We start from the raw sequence: 19,486 nt of genomic DNA, 5'->3' as shown, positions 1-19,486 counted from the left end.
TTAGACGGGAGGAAGCAGCGAGCGAGTCGGCTGGTCGGAAAAACAACTTTGGTCCGGGAAACACTGAAAAACCCAACTGCTAGGCACATAAACTGAAGGTAAACAACTTTCTGCGATATCCGACTATGATGAAATGTTGTTTCTTTCGCACTGTTATTTTTAAAAGTGATGGAAATATTTTTTTTAAAGTTGCCCGGAGCTGAGCGAGGCCGTGCTAGCGAAGCTAAAAGCTAGCGATGTTAGCTTACGGTAGCTAAGTTAGCCTTTCCCCGAGCCGACCTCTATTTTAGTGCCGCTTCCGCAGTTGCTGTTCAGTTGTGCTGAAGAAAAAACTAGTGTGTGCTTATCGTAGAAAGTCTTTCGACCCCTGCCTCCCCCTAAAGAAAATTATCAGGCTATACCGGGCACTGTTTACAAACTGTGCAAACTTAGCAAGGCTTATAAATGGAACCGCAAAGATTGGTCTAGATTGTCGAGTCTTAACCAAACAATGAGGCGATTTTCCTGACTTGCCTCGGCTGATCAGGCGGTTCTCCGGCGTCTCTTTTTTGTCTGTTAGTATGGCTGTTAGGCGGGTTATAATTTTCCCGTGACTAGTTAAAGATAAGAAGGGCGGTGTGAAAGAGCGTTGCAGTTTCTTTAAAACCTAAAATTCATATTTCTCGTCATTTTGTACGCTTTAGAAGGCGTCAGTTGTACTTGGGCGCACCATTTCTACTTATTAGGGCATTTTAAGAGTTGCGTTTTCTTTGAGACGCTTTGTGGCGAGAAGGTTTTACCTCTGGTAAATCGTACGTGTGTTATGTGTGGATCTCGCTTGGTGTGTAGTTTGGATGTTGGCCACCCACCCATTCTTCCACTGCGGACACACTAGCCATCTGTTGCCTCTGTGATGACGCCATTTTTCTGGTGACCCACCCAGTGGCTAGCTGGTTAAAAAAATGTTTGGTTTAACACTCCCGAGCTCTCACAGGCGACACAACTTTTTCTGTACCTTGGCTATAGTGGACGACCATGTATAGCAGAAGTCAGCTTTCTAACCCGCCACATGGGTGTTGCTTGGTGATACCAAAGTGATCCATCATCATATTTATGCGTTATGGTTATTGTTGATGTGACAGTATCATGGGTGTGACTTTGTGTTCTCTCACAGTTAAAATCAAAACTAAAGATCTAATGCAGTCTTGGGGAGATGGTAGCAGTGTATGTAATTGTCAAGTTGACAGAAGTATTTCCTGTTCTTTTTTTTCTTTTCTTTGACTAATAATGAGAAACTGTTACATGTAATCTAGTGCCGGAGCCAGTGACCACAATCGCAAAGCATAGCTTTTTGTATAGCATATAAATTGATTTTAAAGTACTGTACATTAATAATCAAAGTAAATATTTCTTGACATTATTCTTTTCAATGTAGAATAGCCTCCAGGGTAACTCCTTCATAAGGTTCTATCACTCTGAATCTGCCTCCTAATACACGAGCAAGGTTTTACTGCAGGACTTGCGGGTTGTTGCCCTTGAAGCTGTTAACTAAATTCATATCCTCTCCACTGTAATAGAGGAAGATGATGGCTTTTGAACAGTATCCAATTTAGATAAATGGTCAGCTTTGTCAAAATAATTTCATACCGATTAAGACTTCTTACCCATACCACATATATATCAGTACATGCGTGATGACAAAGACAAGCCCAAAGTGTAGGATGGTGATGAATGGGTGGCTGGAATTTGTGTGCTGATTATTGGTAATTGTTCTGCAGCCTTATTATCCACAATAGTGTCTCCAGAGGTTTGTACCAAAGAAACTGTAATTGTTTTTATTTTATTCTTTAAATTGCAGTTGGTACCATAATCATTTTTAAAATGGTGTATATTAAATGTTTAACAGTAATTTTATTGGCTGTGCTTATCTGTAGATCAACTGGTCTCATACACTTGATGGTATGCTTAACCTAAGCTAATAAAAGCTTCTGGTATTGATTATGGTAACTGGAGTCTCAGAACTGAAATGCATTTTGAAATTGTTGTTAACAAGAATTGATTGAGCCTTTGAAATTTGACAGTAGTGCTTTTACTTATGGTTTTCTTTTTCATTTTAATTGATGATTGATGACTGTGCCTCCTGTTTGCGGAGTAATTCAGTAAGATGTAGTTATCAACGAACAGTTATCAGAATGTAGTATGTAATAGGAACCTACATTTCTACTATATGTATTGTATTAATAAGGCCCACGATGTTGTTCCCTTTAATTTAATGTTGTGTAAAGTACACATTATAGTATGCGTGTTTCATTGTATGTTTATAACGCTACATGGCTAATCCGTTCAATGCTGTAAAAAACATTTCCTGTTTATAGAACTGGGCTTGAAAGGGCATCACATATGTGCATACTTTAAAAGTAAATTTGAAAACCGAGACCAGAATTGCTCCCACAGTAACTTACAGTGGTTTTTATCTTCGTGTATTGTGATGCCCAACTGGAGCTGCTAGTGCTATTAGTTAAAACATTGAGTGTGGTAAAGTTCATTCAAGTATGAAATGCACTGAAAATTCAAAAGAAAAATTGGATTTATTTTATTTTGTTTATGATCAAAAACTGTGGCATAAATAGTTATTTCCTCTAGATTCGTACCTGCCTGAAAAATGAGAGATGAACTGAACCGTGGGTTTAAAGAAATGCTACACCCTTAAAATAAATGAATTATCATCTGATCGCATACAGGGCAAAACCGAAACCGTGACGTACAGATTCATCTGCACTGTTTATACCGACAATGGTCTGATATTTACAGATGGCTGTCTAGCCACTTTTAGCAAACCAGCAGGGACAAACTGGAGTACACACAATGTTGAATCAAGTTCAGCAACATTGTACTTGGTAGGCTGAGATGACATCCAGTCAAAAAACCATGGGTTTGACCAGTGTGAAGAAGCTGTTTTCAATTCAATCTTTCACACAGACAGAATTCCTAGATCACAGGGGACATGGCCAGACAGCTAACTTGATGAGCAAATACTGTAAGGTCATAATTTAAAGGGCTGTCTTGACCAAAGGTAGCTAGTATAACAAGCTCGTCTTTGTTACTTTGACATGTAATGACCTGAGTTCCAAAGTAAATTCATACACCGTGTATCTCTAGCCAAACTGCTTACAGCAGGTGACTACTGCCTACATTAAGTACAGGTTATGTTAGGGGAAAAATCGCTGAAATGCAAATATTTCTCTTCTTGAATACAACCCTTGTGAGCAGCCTAGTCATTTCATTAGCTGAAGATCTATGACATGTTGTCAAGTCTGTAGTGCTTTAGCAAACTAATAGCGCATACATTACCAAGCAGTTTTAAAGGGGATATTTTTATACTGCATTTTTCCGTTATGTATGTGCTGTACATATTGATAATAAATTGCATTTCTTTGGGCTGCAATTTATTATCAATATGTACAGCACATACATGTTAGATCACAGAAGAAGCTTGTGTCACGTATCTGTGAGAAATTGAAATATTTATCAGCCAGCAGTCAGTTAACCAGCCTTAAGTGGGGGTAATTTTCCACCCTGGAGAATGTATGTGTGGGGTTTTTCCTCACCAAGCATACACACCTTATCGATGCCACCGTGGCACTTTCTAAAGGTTTCTTGTCTTTTGTTTTGTTTTTGTTGTTGTTTTCTTTCTAGCAGACAAGATGATGAATCATCAGGTGCACAGTAATGTTTAAGGCTGTGTCATACAAAGTGAAAATGCTGACAGAATAGCATGTCACTTCACACTTGAATGACGTGTGAAAGCATTATGGAAGTGTTTTTGTGTTTGAAAGTGGTTGTGTATCTAAACAGGGCTGCTTTTCATAAGTAACCAGAAATGCCTACTTGATTTTTTTTTTTTTAATATAATATTTTAACAAACTAACAAAAAACTGCTGGCTAAGTGTATATTAACCAGTTGTTATTTGTTGCTCTCTGCTTCTCTGTGTACTCTTCGCTGTAATTTGATCCTGTTGGTTGTCAACGTCTCTCTCATTTGAGTTAATCTAATAGACTCTTGCTGACTACCATGCTAATTGGGTGGGGATTTGCACGTGTAGCCTAGTCCTTACTATCTACAAGGTTATGACTGACAAGTGAAGTAACATGTTACCTTGGTTTGCTGCTCATCCAGCATACAACACAGCTTGTATAACCAGCCGTGTTTTGTTAAACTCGAACAATATACTATCTTTAGTGACGGTCAGCTTGCCCACTATCTGCGTTATCACCATGATGTCAATGTCTGAGAATGTGGTGTTTTTGAAAAGGACTTGTTACGTCACTCCTGTTAATTGACAAACATGTTTAAATTTAGCATGGCTATGAAAAATGGGCTGCCTAAATTTTAACAGCCGATGATGATGTGTGGAAATCTTCATTTCACATTCTGTTTGTTGTAAACAGGTAGACAATGCTCAAGTTTTATTTTTTCATTGAGTACATCTGGATTTTAGAAAAGGAATGATTAACTAACAATTATCCTGTCGTTTAAATGTACATCTAGAGACACTAAGGGCACTTAGTCATTATTCAATGATGCCCCCTTGAAAGGTGCACGTTTACTTGATGCATTGGTCCAGAGATTTTACATTACAATCTACACGTCCTAAAAAAAATTGGCAGGTATGTGGAAACGTGCACAGAGCGTCACAGTCATTGTCTGATGACAACATTACGTCATAGATCCTAGCGTGCTCACAGCTCCAGAATCTGAAAACACGCTTTGTAGCTTTCAATCACGTGTGGGATGGGCAACATTGTTATGTAGTTTTTGTACTTTGGCCATCAGTATTCACCCTAAGAACTAATAATCAACCTATATTAATCTTTTGACAGCACTTCTGTACTAGGTCATACTTACATTGTGATAATTGTATTTACTGAAATTAATGCCTAAAACCAGCTTTATATCATTTCTATTGCGGAGACCCCTGCTAGCTATTAAGCATGGTTGGTACGTTTAACGACTTGACGTATAACCAACATTCATCAAAAGGAGGTCACAGATACTCATTTTTACCTAGTGGGCAAATTGACTGTATACCCACCTCTAGGCTACAGCTGCCCCAATTCTTGTCTTTTCCTTTTATTCTCAAGTCATGGTGGGGGTGATCTGATCCTTCTTTTTTTTTTTTTTTTTCCTCCTTTTTTTGGACGCCGATGTCCTACTTAGACAATTCATCTACCATTTATGAGATGCTTTCCATGCTTTTTAGATTTGATAACTAGAAATTGAAAAGAAAATGTGTAACATAATTATTAACTAATTTATGTTCACTTGCTTCATCCTCTGTTTCTTCATTTCTATGGGAAGGGGCTAACTGAGCAGAGCAGCGGGCATAAGATGAAGACAACGCAATTTGTTCCTGAGCGCAATACAAGCCAGTCCTGGCCAGAGCATTAACAGCTCTGTCACAGTTGCTCTGCTTGGCAAGCAAATTTTAAAAAATGAGAGAGTGAAGCCCACAGGGAAGAGCAGCATAGCCAGCGAGTGACAGGAACTCTAGCATGTGTGAATTTAACCTGTGGTTGATGAATGTGTTCTGTGGAAAAAATCTTAGTGGTGGAAGTAAGCCCTTTGTTCAGATGTGCTGTGCTTTAGGAAAACGCTGCCTTTTCATCAGAAATTTACTGATTTTGTTGCCAGAAACTAAAGACTGTAGGCACATGTATCTGAGAATTTCAGTTGCATGCAAATTACTATATGGACGTAGGGCTGCTCAATTAATCGAATTTTAATCACGATTACGATCTGGGCTTTCAACGATCATTAAAAATGACTGAGCCGATTATTAGCCCCTCCCTCATTTATCCGCGACACCTTATAAACCGGTCCGTGGCGCAAAAAAGGTTGGAGACCGCTGATTAAGAGGACCCGAGGGAAGCTCGGAAAGCTAAGCAGAAGTTATTTGGAGAGGAGAGTGACTGCCGTTGGTTGAAAAGAGAGTTTAAAAAAAAAAAACTTCAGTGGTGTTGCACACTATTTTATATTATTTTTTTAAAGTCATTGTTAACCCTTTAAAGCCGGTCAGAGCAGCACGCTCCGTTTTGCGTAACTATTTTTAAATCCCTGTAGAACCTGAACCGTGTAAGCTAGCGCAATAATTTGTTTTGCATATGAAACCGGAGGAGTTGTACTTACATCTTATGCCATCAGCTTGTCCTCGGTCACGGTTTCGTTCCACATATAGCTTTGCAAAAATTGCATAAAAAGCGCTTGCAGGAACAAAAACATAATATTCCAGAAACACGCTTTGCCGTTCCTATCAGCTGTTCGTAACGCTTCCCACAGTGAAATGAGGCACATGCTGTTTTCTTTGCAAATTTGCATCATAGGATTGTTTTTTGTTTTTCCTGCAGTATATAAAAATTGCTGTATCTCCAAAATAAAACTATGAAGACACTCAAAATAAATTTCCTGTGGTGGGAAACTATTTTTTGCAACTTTATTGTATTTAAAGTTTTGAGGGATAAACCTCTTAAATTTCTCCAAGTAGAAATATATGTAAACAAAACAAAAGCGATTTTCAATTTTTTTTTGTAGTTTATTGCACTTTTTTGCAATTTATGTAATTACTATGCACTTAATGCATACATATTATTAAAATATGGGCTATAACAGTTGTATTGATGTATAGCAACTTGAAATGCTCCCACAAATGGCACTACAGCATGTAAAAAAAATATATATATATATATATATAAGCTCTGGTGGACTTGGTTCTATAGTAGGTCTTAAAGGGTTAAATAAATATCGTCAAATAATCGTGATCTCAATTTCAGTGAAAATAATTGTGATTATCATTTTTGCCATAATCGAGCAGCCTTATATGGACGCACACACAAACATAATGGTATATTAACTAATTTTTATTTTCATGCAGCTGGGGTTTTATTAAACTATGGTACATCAATAAAACTCTGGTACCCTAGCAGATTAAAGGGGCCAGTTAAACAAAGATACATCTCCAGAACTGCAGCAGATTAACACCATATTTTAGCTGACGGATTGAAAGACAACAGGAGAGGTGTCAAGCAGTTTGCTCTCTACCACGCCTCCACCTGACTCACTATGATGGAGATAGCAGGGTAGAGAATGATGATTGGCACTCCACACTGCTATACCTTCTCAAACCAAGGAGGAAATATCCATTCAGGGATGTGATTTATTAGCCCTGCTATGTGAGGTCCCGTTGTCCTTGTGCTGTTAGCAAGTACACAGTATATGTACTGTGTTGGTGTGAAAGTCTAAGCAGCAGGGCCACCATGACAAATGAGCTATGTTTGATGTGTGCTCAATGAATAAAGAGAGCGTTTCAGTGTGTCCAGCTGAACAACGCTAGCATTTAAAACACATTTCCTATTCAAATGAAGACAAGTCACCTTCTTTTGTCCTGTTTAGTGTCTCAGATTTTTTTTTCTTTTTAAATGTGGCTGAGATTATAGTCATTTTCCATAGTTTAAACAGCAGTGCATATTAAATAATTGTAAAATATCTGTGGAGGTTCAGCAGAAAATCCAAAACACTGGCACTCATTTCGTGTCTTTAACATTCAGCTGAATGCAATTTCCCAACATGGACTGATCCTAGCTGCTGCAAACCAGTGACACAAGACTGCATGTCACTCATTTGCACTAACTTCCCTTAACTCTGTTGGGCAAGTTCATCTCACACCCACACTGGTGCGCTTGTTGGGTCATTTACAATAATGAATTACTGGAACCTTGACTCAGTACTTCCTAGTAGCTCGCATCTTTGTGCACCACACAACACCTTTGTGATGTTGTGTATAGGTAGTGCAGAAAACGTGCAGTGCAGTTAGAAGAACAGGGGACAGTGTAAACACTACACGTATTCTTAAGTTACATGCACAAGACATTGGATTATTAATGAAAGTGGGTTACAGTTATTTACTCAATTTTACATCGAGAATGTGAACAACGTAATTAACCTTTTAGTTTTTAACAAACTATATGTAGTAGCCTGCAGGAAGTTTAACTTTACCCCAATACAAAATGATTCCTGCTCTTTTCTTTGCCATTTTTATCAAGTATACTCTGTTTTCAAATCAGTTTGAATAGTGATACCAATATATTTCTGATTATTTTCTGATTTCATTAATCATTTCACAACTCTGGGGGGCTTCTGAGACTGAGTTGCTTTTCAGCTATGTGGTTTAAAGGTGTTAAGTGTAGTGTTGCATAGTTCAGGTGCACCTAGCAACACTACCCTTCTATGTGGCACAAATGTGACTCAACTTTCACATTTTTCTCTGTTCTCATGCTCAAAATGGGCAGTCAAACAAGACCTGAGTAGCACAAATTTTATTTGTGAACAGGAGAGTAATTCTCCCAGTGGTTACAGTCAGTGCCTTTTTGATGCTCTGCTGTAATGCCATGCTATACATATACTTCATACAACGCTTTTCCTGTGGTTCCCTGATTAAAATGTTCCTTTTTGTATTCCACCAGGGATGGCAGCCATCCGTAAGAAGCTGGTAATAGTGGGGGATGGAGCGTGCGGGAAGACTTGCCTTCTAATTGTCTTCAGCAAAGATCAGTTCCCTGAAGTCTATGTCCCCACTGTGTTTGAGAACTACGTTGCTGACATAGAGGTGGACAGCAAACAGGTGAGACAACTGCAGGGATTCGAACTACTACACTGCCTACTGATACTTAATGTCATGTAAGAGTGGTGCTTTGGGGTAGATGCTTTAGACCTGTTGACCCATCTGCATAAGTGACTGTTTTACTCTGTGAACAAATTTAAAGATTCTTACCTGAATTATATTTTTTGAATATTTTAATAAAGTAGGTGACTCAGTCTTGGGTCTTCTAAATGTCACAGCACATCTTTCCCTTCCTTACTATCTGCACTGGTTTTTGTGCTGGGACTCATTTCCTGGGTGCTTAATCATGCTCAGTGCTTTAATTCTACCTTCAGGGCCAAGTGAGCAAGTGTTGAAAAAAATGTACTGTTCCATTTTCACATCTTCCTTCACACAACAGCAGTCATCTGCTAAGTCTGGTTTCTTTTTGAGCTTGGTCATCATGTTTTACAAAGTGTCTGTAGCTTGTGTGTTTGCACTAAGTGAGGATTATATAAAATATAGTAGGACACTCTGCTCTGGAGTTCAGTGGATTTGATTATTTAGCACTCCACACATATCCTGTGTGGGTGGAGTTAGTTCCTCCCAGATAACTGCGGCAGCCAGCCTCATCAGTCACAAACTCTTGAGTCCTGACCTCTTTGTGGGTTAATAGGATTCTGGGACGGGAAGTCTTTATTGGCTGTCTGATTTCTAACCTCCTGTGCTGCTGCAAAGGATTCATGCTTCTTGAAGTGTGACACTTTTCCAAATGCCTTCTTTTACCATTTAGATTTGCATTCTGTATAGAGAAGATGTTATGTCACTGTCATGTTTTGTATTGTCTCTGAAATTAAATGGCACGTGCAGAATGAACAAGAGCACAATTTATGTGAGCACATTGTTGGTATTTTTTCCCCTACCTCTTACAAATTTGGCACGTGTATTACATATACCAAGGCTTTGCAGAAATATTAATTTAAACTAAAATTGCTCTTTGAATGTGATTGATTTTAGGCAGCTTGTGGATGTTCTCTTATGTCTGGCTAATAATGTAATGCTTTATATGGCTTTCAAACTGGGTATTCAAAAGGTTGTGAAGAGAATATTTGAACTATTGAATGGCAACAGCTGGGGAAAAAAATGTATTTATCATTTCCATATCATAGATCATCACTCTTTCAGGTCTTTTTCAAATTATAATTAGTGATTATGTTAGTAATCCTTGCCAGTTTAAGGTTGTAAAAAAAGCCTTTGTTGTCAGGACTGTCTGCTGCAGGTGTTGCTCACCTTCTTTGCTGGCTTCAGTGTAAAAGTTATGCTGATCAAGATGAAAATTACACATTTTTCCATCCCCTTTTGATCAGTTTTTAAAAGTTTTCCTTGTTCTCCTTTCATCAAATCTCATCTTTTGTCCTTCTTTGCCTTCTCTTTTCTCAATGTTGGTCAGGTGGAGTTGGCTCTTTGGGACACAGCAGGTCAGGAGGACTATGACAGACTGAGACCTCTCTCCTATCCAGACACTGACGTCATCCTCATGTGTTTCTCCATAGACAGCCCTGACAGCTTGGGTGTGTACAAAGCAAACACATTCTTGCAGTTGCATACACTCATGACATAAATAAAACAAATTCTCTCTTTTGTGTTTGCCACATTTCTGATTTCATTAGAAGATATTTCTGGACTGTTTTGATTGTGCACTTGCAGAGGAACTACTTACATTTGTGTGCACGCAGAGTAACAACTCGTTTGTTATGTAGTGTCATCCATTCCTGCTGTTAAACAGAGTCGTATCTTTTTTCCTCATGATGATTATTAACAGCACTTCCATGATCACATGGAAATGGCTGTACATAAAAGTGATAAAAGCAGCAGAAAAATTAAACTGCCAGAGATTAATTAAGCTTCAATGAAAGGACATAGTTGTAATAAAACAAAGTCTTATTGCACGAAAGATTGTCATATATCTTCAAAGCAACATTTTTTGCTGACCAAGTAAGATAACATTTGATACTCAGTGGAGATAAAAGCAGAGCTCTTTCTTCTTTTCAGAAACATAATTTAATTATGTCTGCATAAGCTTAAATTTTAAAGACTGATCAGAACGCTGACATCCTCCAATTTTACTCTGCTAACACATTTAAATGTAAATGCAGCTGCGGTGACATCAAACTGCTTTGTTTTTGCAAAGAATGCAATGATGGTTTGTGGTGCCCACTTTTCCTATGAAAAAATGGGATTAAATGGTAAATAGTACTTTGTTTCTCCTTTAAGTGAGACACAGAGGGCTACAAAAAGATAAACAAGTCCACTGGAACAGGGCAGGGATGGACACATCATCACTGGAGAATGTCTTAAAGCAAAAAAAAGAAAGAAAAAAGGGTCACCTCAGGCATAAAGGGCTCTCAATTAAATTTTAGTCTGACAGTTATAACACTTAAACAATTGAATTATTTGTTTGTTTATGCCTCCCGTCTCTGGTCTTTGTCCATTACAGAAAACATTCCAGAGAAGTGGACCCCGGAGGTCAAACACTTCTGTCCAAACGTTCCCATCATTCTGGTCGGAAACAAGAAAGATCTGCGTAATGACGAGCACACACGCAGAGAGCTGGCCAAGATGAAACAGGTGCCTGACTTTTTACTTGGTTTGAATTAACATGTTTGTTCTGAACTAAGCGAGAGTGAATCTTAAGTGTTCTTCTGATTTTTAGATCTTGAATTAGTGGTGCCGTGTTTCTGCCAGTCACTATAGCAAAAGCTGTTTGAGATTAAACACTTATCTAGAATATGTGTGTTCCTAAACTACCACTTTGTTTTTCTCGGCTAATAGGAGCCAGTGAAATCAGAAGAGGGCCGAGACATGGCCGGGCGGATTGCAGCATTTGGCTACATGGAGTGCTCTGCTAAGACAAAGGACGGCGTGCGGGAGGTGTTTGAGATGGCCACCAGGGCAGCACTGCAGGCCCGTCGTGGGAAAAAGAGCAATAAATGTGTGCTACTGTAAATTGGCCGTCATATTTGGACTGTTTCACCCTGGGTTACTATACCTGGGGATAGGGCTTGGGAGGGACAGAGGGATTACAAGATGGGAGGGAGGGAGGGGGAGGAAGAAAAGAGTGCAGTAAATGACTACCGCTGTAACCTGGCTGTTTGTTGGACTGAATTTACCCTGGGACTTGGGTTTGAAAGGCTTTGATGGCAAAGTACAGGTGGGGAGACGAAGGGAAGGGAGGTGGTAAACGACTACCGCTGTAAACCATTGGGCTCTTTACCTGTGGGTTTACCATCTGGGTGGGAAATTTACACCAGCGACCAGCCAAATGCTGGAACAGTTACTTTTCAACAAGCCACTTACACTGATAAAGATCCTTAAGATCGAGTCCTTCGTAAAATCTAGCTGACTGGTAGCCCTGATAAAGTTGCTCATGAATTACAGGGAGTTGGGGACAATAACAAAATTTTTTAAAGTTACCTGAATGGATGACCAGACAGACGGAAGGGAGAAACGGACAGCACAGTAAATGAGTACCACTGTAAAAGGCCACCAGTGGACTTCATCCCCAGGTGCTCATGCCTGGAATTAGGGCTAAGATGGTGTGAAGTTTGGAAGATGGAGGGATGGGATGTATGAAGTTCTGAAGTGGCCACGATAAGACAGGGAAGCCAGGGCATCACTTCCTAGTTTTGCACTTTTATCTTACTCGTTATATGCTGTAGGTCAGTTAAAACAGCCCTCAATAGGAGACAAATCGCCAGTTAAATAAATTGAGTGCTCCTCAGAATGGTGCTTGAAACAAATTTGAGGTGTATTAGCTAGCACTTCAATCCGATGGAAGAAAAACTCTCTTATTGATAGGATTAAACTAGTAGTCACATGTTGTCAGGTGGGTTGTGTTATTGGAGAGGCATGGAGCATGCTCACATGCCATTTAGTTTCTCTTTGTAGTTAATCCTCTGTTTATAGACTCTGTGACAAACACATTTAGCCTCTACTCTTACTGGATAATCTGTTGCAGACACCTGACATTGAGTGCTGTTGTTATTTGAGGCTAGCTGCTTGTTTTAAACGAGATCTGAAGTGTATCTTATCACAATCTGCTTGCTTCAGATGATCTTAGTGTTTTAGAAAACACAGCCAGGTTCAGTTATTTCCAGGTTAGCAGCAGTGTGCCTTTGGTGGCCAGACAAGATGAGCATAAACATGCTGGAGTCTTAACTGCAGCTGGTTTGTCTACTTTAGTTCACATCTGAGGGTTCTTTAACATTTAAGTTCTTCAGACTGAATCAGTGGAAGTGGCAGGTGAATTGTGGTCCCATTGGAAGACAAAGGTAGCTTCCTGTGTTGCGTAGACCCACCTGAGCAAACTGCCATGGCTCTGCTCCCATCCCTTCCTGTTCCACAGCTGGCCGCTGGTGCTCATCCTCCTCTGGTTTTAGGCCAGGACAAAGAACAAGGAGGGGAGAGTAATGTTTACATGCACACCACTGATTTCCTTATTTGGGATGAATGACTATGAATATTACGTGTGTGTGCTTGTGTAAGCATGTAGAAGGGTCATGTGTACATTAAGCAGATCAGGTAAATTTTTGAGGGGGGGGAGGGAACGGATACCTGGGATTTACCATCCCTTTTACAGGTTGCCTGTTAGTAACTCTCATCTGCTTTAACGGTTAAAGAGAGACAAACAACAAAGTGACATGACCTTTTTATCCCAGAACAGTGCATAGAAATGCCAGAATTGTCAGGTTGGTCAGCCAGGTGGATTTCGTATAACATGCAGGTGAGCCACATCAAAGAAATAACCACCTGCTGCTAATATAGTTTTGTTTTGTTAAAATAAAGAAAAAAGAAAATGTAGGCATGGCCAGTCTGAGGATTGGTTAGTCACCAGCCTTTCCTGACTTTACTGTGTATTTTGCTAACACATTCTGGCTCTCTTCTGTGAAAGCGTTGCGCCCTCCTGTTCTTCTTCCTGGTCTACAGGGAGGAGCCTGTTCTAGAAACCAGTCTCGTGGTGTTTGTTTTTATACTTTATTTCCAACTTCTTTAAAAAAAAGTCATAAACATATGTTGTCTATCAGTATTTAAAAAAAATTAAAAATAAAATAAAAAATAAGAGGTGGAAGACTAGGGAATACTTATGTTGCTTTAGGTTTTTGTTTTTTCCTTCTCTGTGCTTTACCTGAATCTTTCTGATGATTTACTGTTGGTTTTAATAACCAATCAATCATCCCGCCAAATGCTGTTGTTGGGCAGTCAGGAGAAAGGCTGGCCTCTCGGCTGCCTGTCTAGAGCATCGCTAGGACAATTAGTGCTGGCTTTTTTTTTTCTGTTTGTTTGTTTTTGAACACACTGTTAGCTGAAAAGACAAAAAAGGAAAGCAAACTTTATTCTCATGTACAAATCATTTTTATTTCTAGTTTTTATTGTATTTTTAAGTCCTTATTTTGGATGCTGAAGTAGTGATTTAAACAAAGGAACAGGAAAAAAACAAGCTGTATGCAAAGTCTGTAAATATATTAAAAAAATAGGAAAAAAGATGTGGGTTTGTTCATACTAGGCTATACACACGCACATGACTGGAAACTATTTGTAAACTAGCTTTGGTTTGTGTAATAAATTACTTTCTATAACACACAACTCCTATTCATTATCGTCCGGGTTGGGGAAGAGCACTTTGGCTCAGTCAATAAACATGTAATATAAATGAATGGTTTAGTGTTTAATGTACTGGTGCCTTTATGTCTTAAGATTACAACACTGTCTGAATACATGACAGTAAAACTAGCACGGGAAATCTAGAGAAAAATCCAGACAGCAGCTGAGGGGAAGTGAAACGACTTGAGATGCAATAGAGCATTTTAAAAGGAACCAATTCTTTCTTTTTTCCTTTTTAAGCCTTTACTCGAGAGGTACATTTCAGGAAAAAAAGTAACATGAAGCAAAGACTCAACTCAAGGTTGCTGCAGCCAGAAACTAACTTAATGTTACGTGGGGGATGCACTAAATCTAAATGAGCTGCACAATACAGCTCAGGTGATCAGGGTTTAGGATTTAGTCTCTCGCAGGAAGCTTCAGTCATGCTCTTAATCTTAAAGTCATCCACACTTAATTTGTGCTACAGAACGTGGTCATTATTTTATACTTTGTGGTCTGAGATCAGTTCAGACTGAGAAGTCTCAACTCAGGATGAAAATATGAAATTGCATTCCCACTGCACCTTTAAACGTCAGAATGAGCTTAGATTAAATAAAAAGCTGATTCTCGCTGAAGTTTGATTACGACCTTGATAAATAACCAGTCGTTAGGATGACTGCTGCCTGGGGAGCAGAAAGTAACACCATACCACTCAAAGATGATGTTCCTGCGCTGCAGAGAGTGTGTGGGATGCTGAGGTGAGGCAGTTTCAGCCTGCGTGGGACGGTGCTGGATGTTGTGGGGCAAGTAATCGAGAATCTGCGAGTGTGTGCGGAGTGTGGTGCCACTCGGTGTCCAGCAGTGGTTGTGTAATGCAGCGTGGAGGAGTGGAAATCCAGGAATAAAATGGATTAAATGTATGAGCAGGATGGTACTTGCATGGAGCTGAGCCTACATACGCCTTTGTGTAACTTAAAAGAAAAAAATACCTCTGTGTAGCACATGTAAGCAGTCAAACGGCGTGGACTAAATACTGGTTAAAAAAAATCTGCCTGTGTCAGTTCCTTTCTTGTGCTGCCAGACACTTTGATGTGAACACGGAAATCATGATTTGGAGAGTAATGATCGCCACGGGCATTCGAGTGCAAGAGGACACAGGAACAGAAATTAAGCATTCATTTAATATTCACAGAAGTAGCATAATAATGCCAGGCCATTTCAAAAGGAGGGGATATCAGAAACTCCGGCTACTTTATTATTAAAAAAAAACCCAATGCTGTGCAAAAAGCTTGAGGCACCATCGTCTCTTTATTATTTTGTTTCCAAGCAGCATGACTTTCTTGTCATTTTCTAAAGTGGTCTTGACCTATGGTTCTGAGTTTTCTGAGTTATAGTTTTCTGAAGGTCTTCCAAAGCTTTTCTTTAGACAAGTTTTCTTGCACAAACAATGAGCTATTAGCCAACAACTTGGCTCGGTGGAAGGGTGGCTATCAGGAAACCATTCTTAATGAAGGAAAACAGGGAGAAAAGGCTGATGTATTACAAGTTACACATTAAGAACTTGACTGAAAATCAGCAGGAACAGGTCTAATAGAGTGATGAATCCAAAGTATACATTTGTGGTTCAAATTGTCATCAGTATATAAAGAGGAAGTAAGCAGAGAGGTACAACAGTGAGTGTCTACAGCCATCTGTAAAACACACTGGAGGCTCTTTAATAGTTTGGTGCTGCATTTTAGCCAGTAAGTTTGGGGTGCTTGTAGAAAACTGATGGAAGTAGACTTTGACCCACCATGAAAAACTATCTAGAATGCGTCTGATTGGCCACATCTTCATTTTTCAGCACAAGAATAATCTCAAACATACTGCCAATGCAGTAAAACACCCAGTGGAGCACAATCAGTCATGGATTGGCCTCCTCAGAGCCCAGATCTCAACATGATTGAAGCAGTGTGGGATCATCTTGACAGAACAGAACAAAAGGCAGCCAACATCCAAAGAAGAGCTTTGAATGTCCTGCACTATTTAAAAGAAATAAAAGAAAGCTTGACTAAGAGTTCAGGCTGTGTTCAAAAATAAAGGTGATTTTGATATTGGAGTTGTGCAAACTCTATTTTTGCCTTATATACTGTATTTACGTGTATTTACATGCACATTTCCATAAATCTCTGCACCCGTTTCCCATTTCCAAAACATAAGAAAATGAGAGGTACTTTAAGATTTTTGCTCAGTAATATTAAATGATATAGAAAATATGCCTCTAGTATACAGGTAGGAGGTCGTCTCCAACAGTAAACTACAAAAGCCACAGTGGGCGGATGTGAGAGGAACCACGTCAACTTAAGCCTGCCAGACTGCAAAAGGACCGACCTCCGTGACTGCGGACCTTCTTGTAGGAGAGGGCCTCATCCAGAAACAATAAGCTGTGTTGTACTCTATTCTTATTTTACCGACTCTGCCCTCGTGATCTCATCTGTTTCCTGTTTGTCACTAAACGGGCACAGCCTCAGTCTCAGTAAAGTTTGTAATAACCGTATTAAAATGCTGTTACACTTGCAAAGTGGCAAACACAACACAGGCACACAAGAAGCAACATTGTTAGAACCACTGTAGTTTGTTGTAGTCACAGCTACACCAGCTATGACTATACAGACAGACACTTAAGACATATTAAGGGTATTCCCGACTTAATAAAAAGCACCTCCTCAACTGTGAGATCTCTGCTGGCTAGGCAAGGAAATGGACTGGGGCTCTCTAGAGACGCATTCAGAGCGAAACCCACGAAGTCGAAGAGGAAGGAAGGAAGTTCGTCACTGCCTACTCCACCCAAAACTGGTGGCATGTAAGACATAAGACGCGCTGTCTCTAGCGCAACACTTGTAGAGGAATGAGCTGAAGGGGAGGGTACCGATGCTGCTTTCTTTCTTTTGCTGTGTGGCTCCTTCCCCTCCCGTCTTTCTTTCTTTCTTTCTTTCAGTCAGTCTTTCCCTCTCTCCCCCTCCTTCCCTTCCCTTCCCTTTCGCCTAACAGCCGGGGAAGACTAGCGAGCAAAGAGGCTCAACTGCCGGCTTTATATACCGCTCTATTTTTAGCCACTCACGGGCCCGACTATTTTTAACCAATATGAGCTCATTGCCTGGTCCGCCTGTCCAATAAGATAAGAGGAAGATGAAGGGAGTCGTCCAATAGGTGCTAGGAAAAAAGAGAAGGGGCGGGTTACACAAGAGTCTGTTATCTGCAGTGAAACGGTCGGCTTGTGAGGGAGGCAGCAAGGAAAAAGGAAAGACCTCTCACTTTGCTGCATTTCCATAGGATCTTTTTGAAGTTCATCATTATTCAGACTCGCTGTTCTACAGCCCAAAGCGGATCTGCATGGAGGCAACGATTTTTTTGTCTAATTATGCACCTAAAATTGTCTTTGATTTCTTAGAAGCGATAACGATACAATACATAGTTTTAAATTGTTTTAAAAATATTTTGTTGATCCCATTTATATAGAGGAGATTTTCGAAGAGAAGTGTGTGAAAATCCAATTAACCTGCCTAAACCTCTTGTACCTTCCTTGCAGAAGTTTTCACATTATGTTTTAAATTAGCATTAGCTAGCAATTGTTATTTTAAATATGTTAAAAAAAATAGTTAGTGATAATCTTTCAGTAAAAGCTAACCCCAAACCAAGCTATAGCCCCTGGCTTGAATTTGTAGGCCATAACATTTTGTTCGCGATCCATCCATCCTACAATAGACGGCCTTCCCAGGATGGGATGCCGTCTATTGTAGGCTGAACACAGAGAACCATTCACACTGACACTTAAGGCAAATTTATATTCTCCAATTAACTAAACCCCACGAATGCCTTTAAATGTTGCACTGAAGCTGAAGTACCCTGAGATAACCTGCATAGACAAAGGGAAACTCCACAGAGGATTCAAACCCAGGACCTCCTCGCTGTGAGTCAACAGTGCTGACCAGTGTACCCCCCTCTTCCATCCAGATCCACTGAACACGATCAGCCAAGGGTAATTTAAGATGATTCGCATTATAAAACTGAAAAAACAAACAAAACAAAAAACATCTCGTCAACTTCCTGACAGGAAAAGATCTCATTTCATGTGAGCATCACTGCAATTTAACTCTGGCCCAAGATACATGACTACAGCAGTGTTGACGTCAGAAATGTCTGGCCCCTCAGTCTGGAACCGTTTTTACTCACAACAGAAACATTAAATTTTCACAACAATGTTGTCTCGGCAATGAATAAACATCTATGGATTAAACTACTGCAGTACTATTAGTTTGCTGTGTATGCTACTGCCTTCATTTTATATTTGCCCTTATAATTTGCCAGTGTCGAGTGGCCCTCTCTAATCACATGCATTAGATCATATTACTAGATTATAATTTGCAGATTCATTATTAGAATTAGCTACTATTTTGTTTATTAAACTTATTACTGTGATGTGAGCTAGTTTTAAGTAATTATATGATGCCAGGAAGCTTTATCTTTATCATAATAGATTTGACTTTTATCCATAGAATAATTAAAGGTTTTAAATAAATGGTGTTGACTATGTAATAACAATGTAAAATATTTGCGTGGCTAGGGTTGTGGTTATATACAAAATCTTTAAGGGGGCTGCTGCCACCCATGCCCACCTCTGGAAACATCTCTGTTTAAAACAACTTCATTCTTAAAAGAACATTTTCCCATTAATCAGCATTCATGAACAGTGTTGAGGTAACGAGGTTTTCTAAAAACCAATACTGGCTGAAACTGACTGAGTGGTTTCACATACATCATCCAAACAAGCCTGCAGTGAATCATAAAATGACGAGACTCGGAGTTGTGTCGTAACAATACCTATTTCCTTATTCTTAATTAGCAGAGCCATCCATGCGGCAGCTGCTGCCCAGATTTGCCTGTCACACCCTTATATTTTCCCGATAGTCATCTTTCAATTAGACGATCTTCGGTAGTGGCTTTGGACTGGTGGGACTGGCTGCTCGGTCCTGTGTGTGTGTGTGTGTGTGGGAGAGAGAGAGACTGGTGTGTAGTTTTTGTTATGACTTTGGACGGAGGGTATGACAAGGATTTCCCCGTGATTGTGACTCATCGATACACCCACCTATTCTTCTTGTTTCCAAAAGTTTTATTTTTAACCGCTGGGTGTCCTGTCACCAGTGAGTGTCTGTTTCTCCGGTAGAACAAGAATTACGATTCACGACACAGTTAAA

General features: G+C 39.6%; 1 protein-coding gene across 1 annotated transcript; it reads left to right on the top strand.

Moving 5' to 3' along the window:
• On the top strand, nucleotides 1-11,646 carry rhoab (ras homolog gene family, member Ab). Its single transcript, XM_085345311.1, has 5 exons — nucleotides 1-98; nucleotides 8,497-8,654; nucleotides 10,063-10,183; nucleotides 11,110-11,240; nucleotides 11,445-11,646. The coding sequence occupies exons 2-5, from the start codon at nucleotides 8,499-8,501 to the stop codon at nucleotides 11,616-11,618; spliced, it is 582 nt and encodes a 193-aa protein (XP_085201437.1). The 5' UTR covers nucleotides 1-98; nucleotides 8,497-8,498; the 3' UTR covers nucleotides 11,619-11,646.
• The last annotated feature ends 7,840 nt before the right edge of the window (nucleotides 11,647-19,486 follow it).

This window comes from Diplotaxodon limnothrissa, linkage group LG20 (assembly GCF_057381915.1).
Source record: "Diplotaxodon limnothrissa isolate DT_005_m linkage group LG20, D_limnothrissa_male_GT1.1, whole genome shotgun sequence".
NCBI classification, from domain to species: Eukaryota; Metazoa; Chordata; class Actinopteri; order Cichliformes; family Cichlidae; genus Diplotaxodon; species Diplotaxodon limnothrissa.
This window is presented reverse-complemented; position numbering and strand designations above follow the sequence as displayed.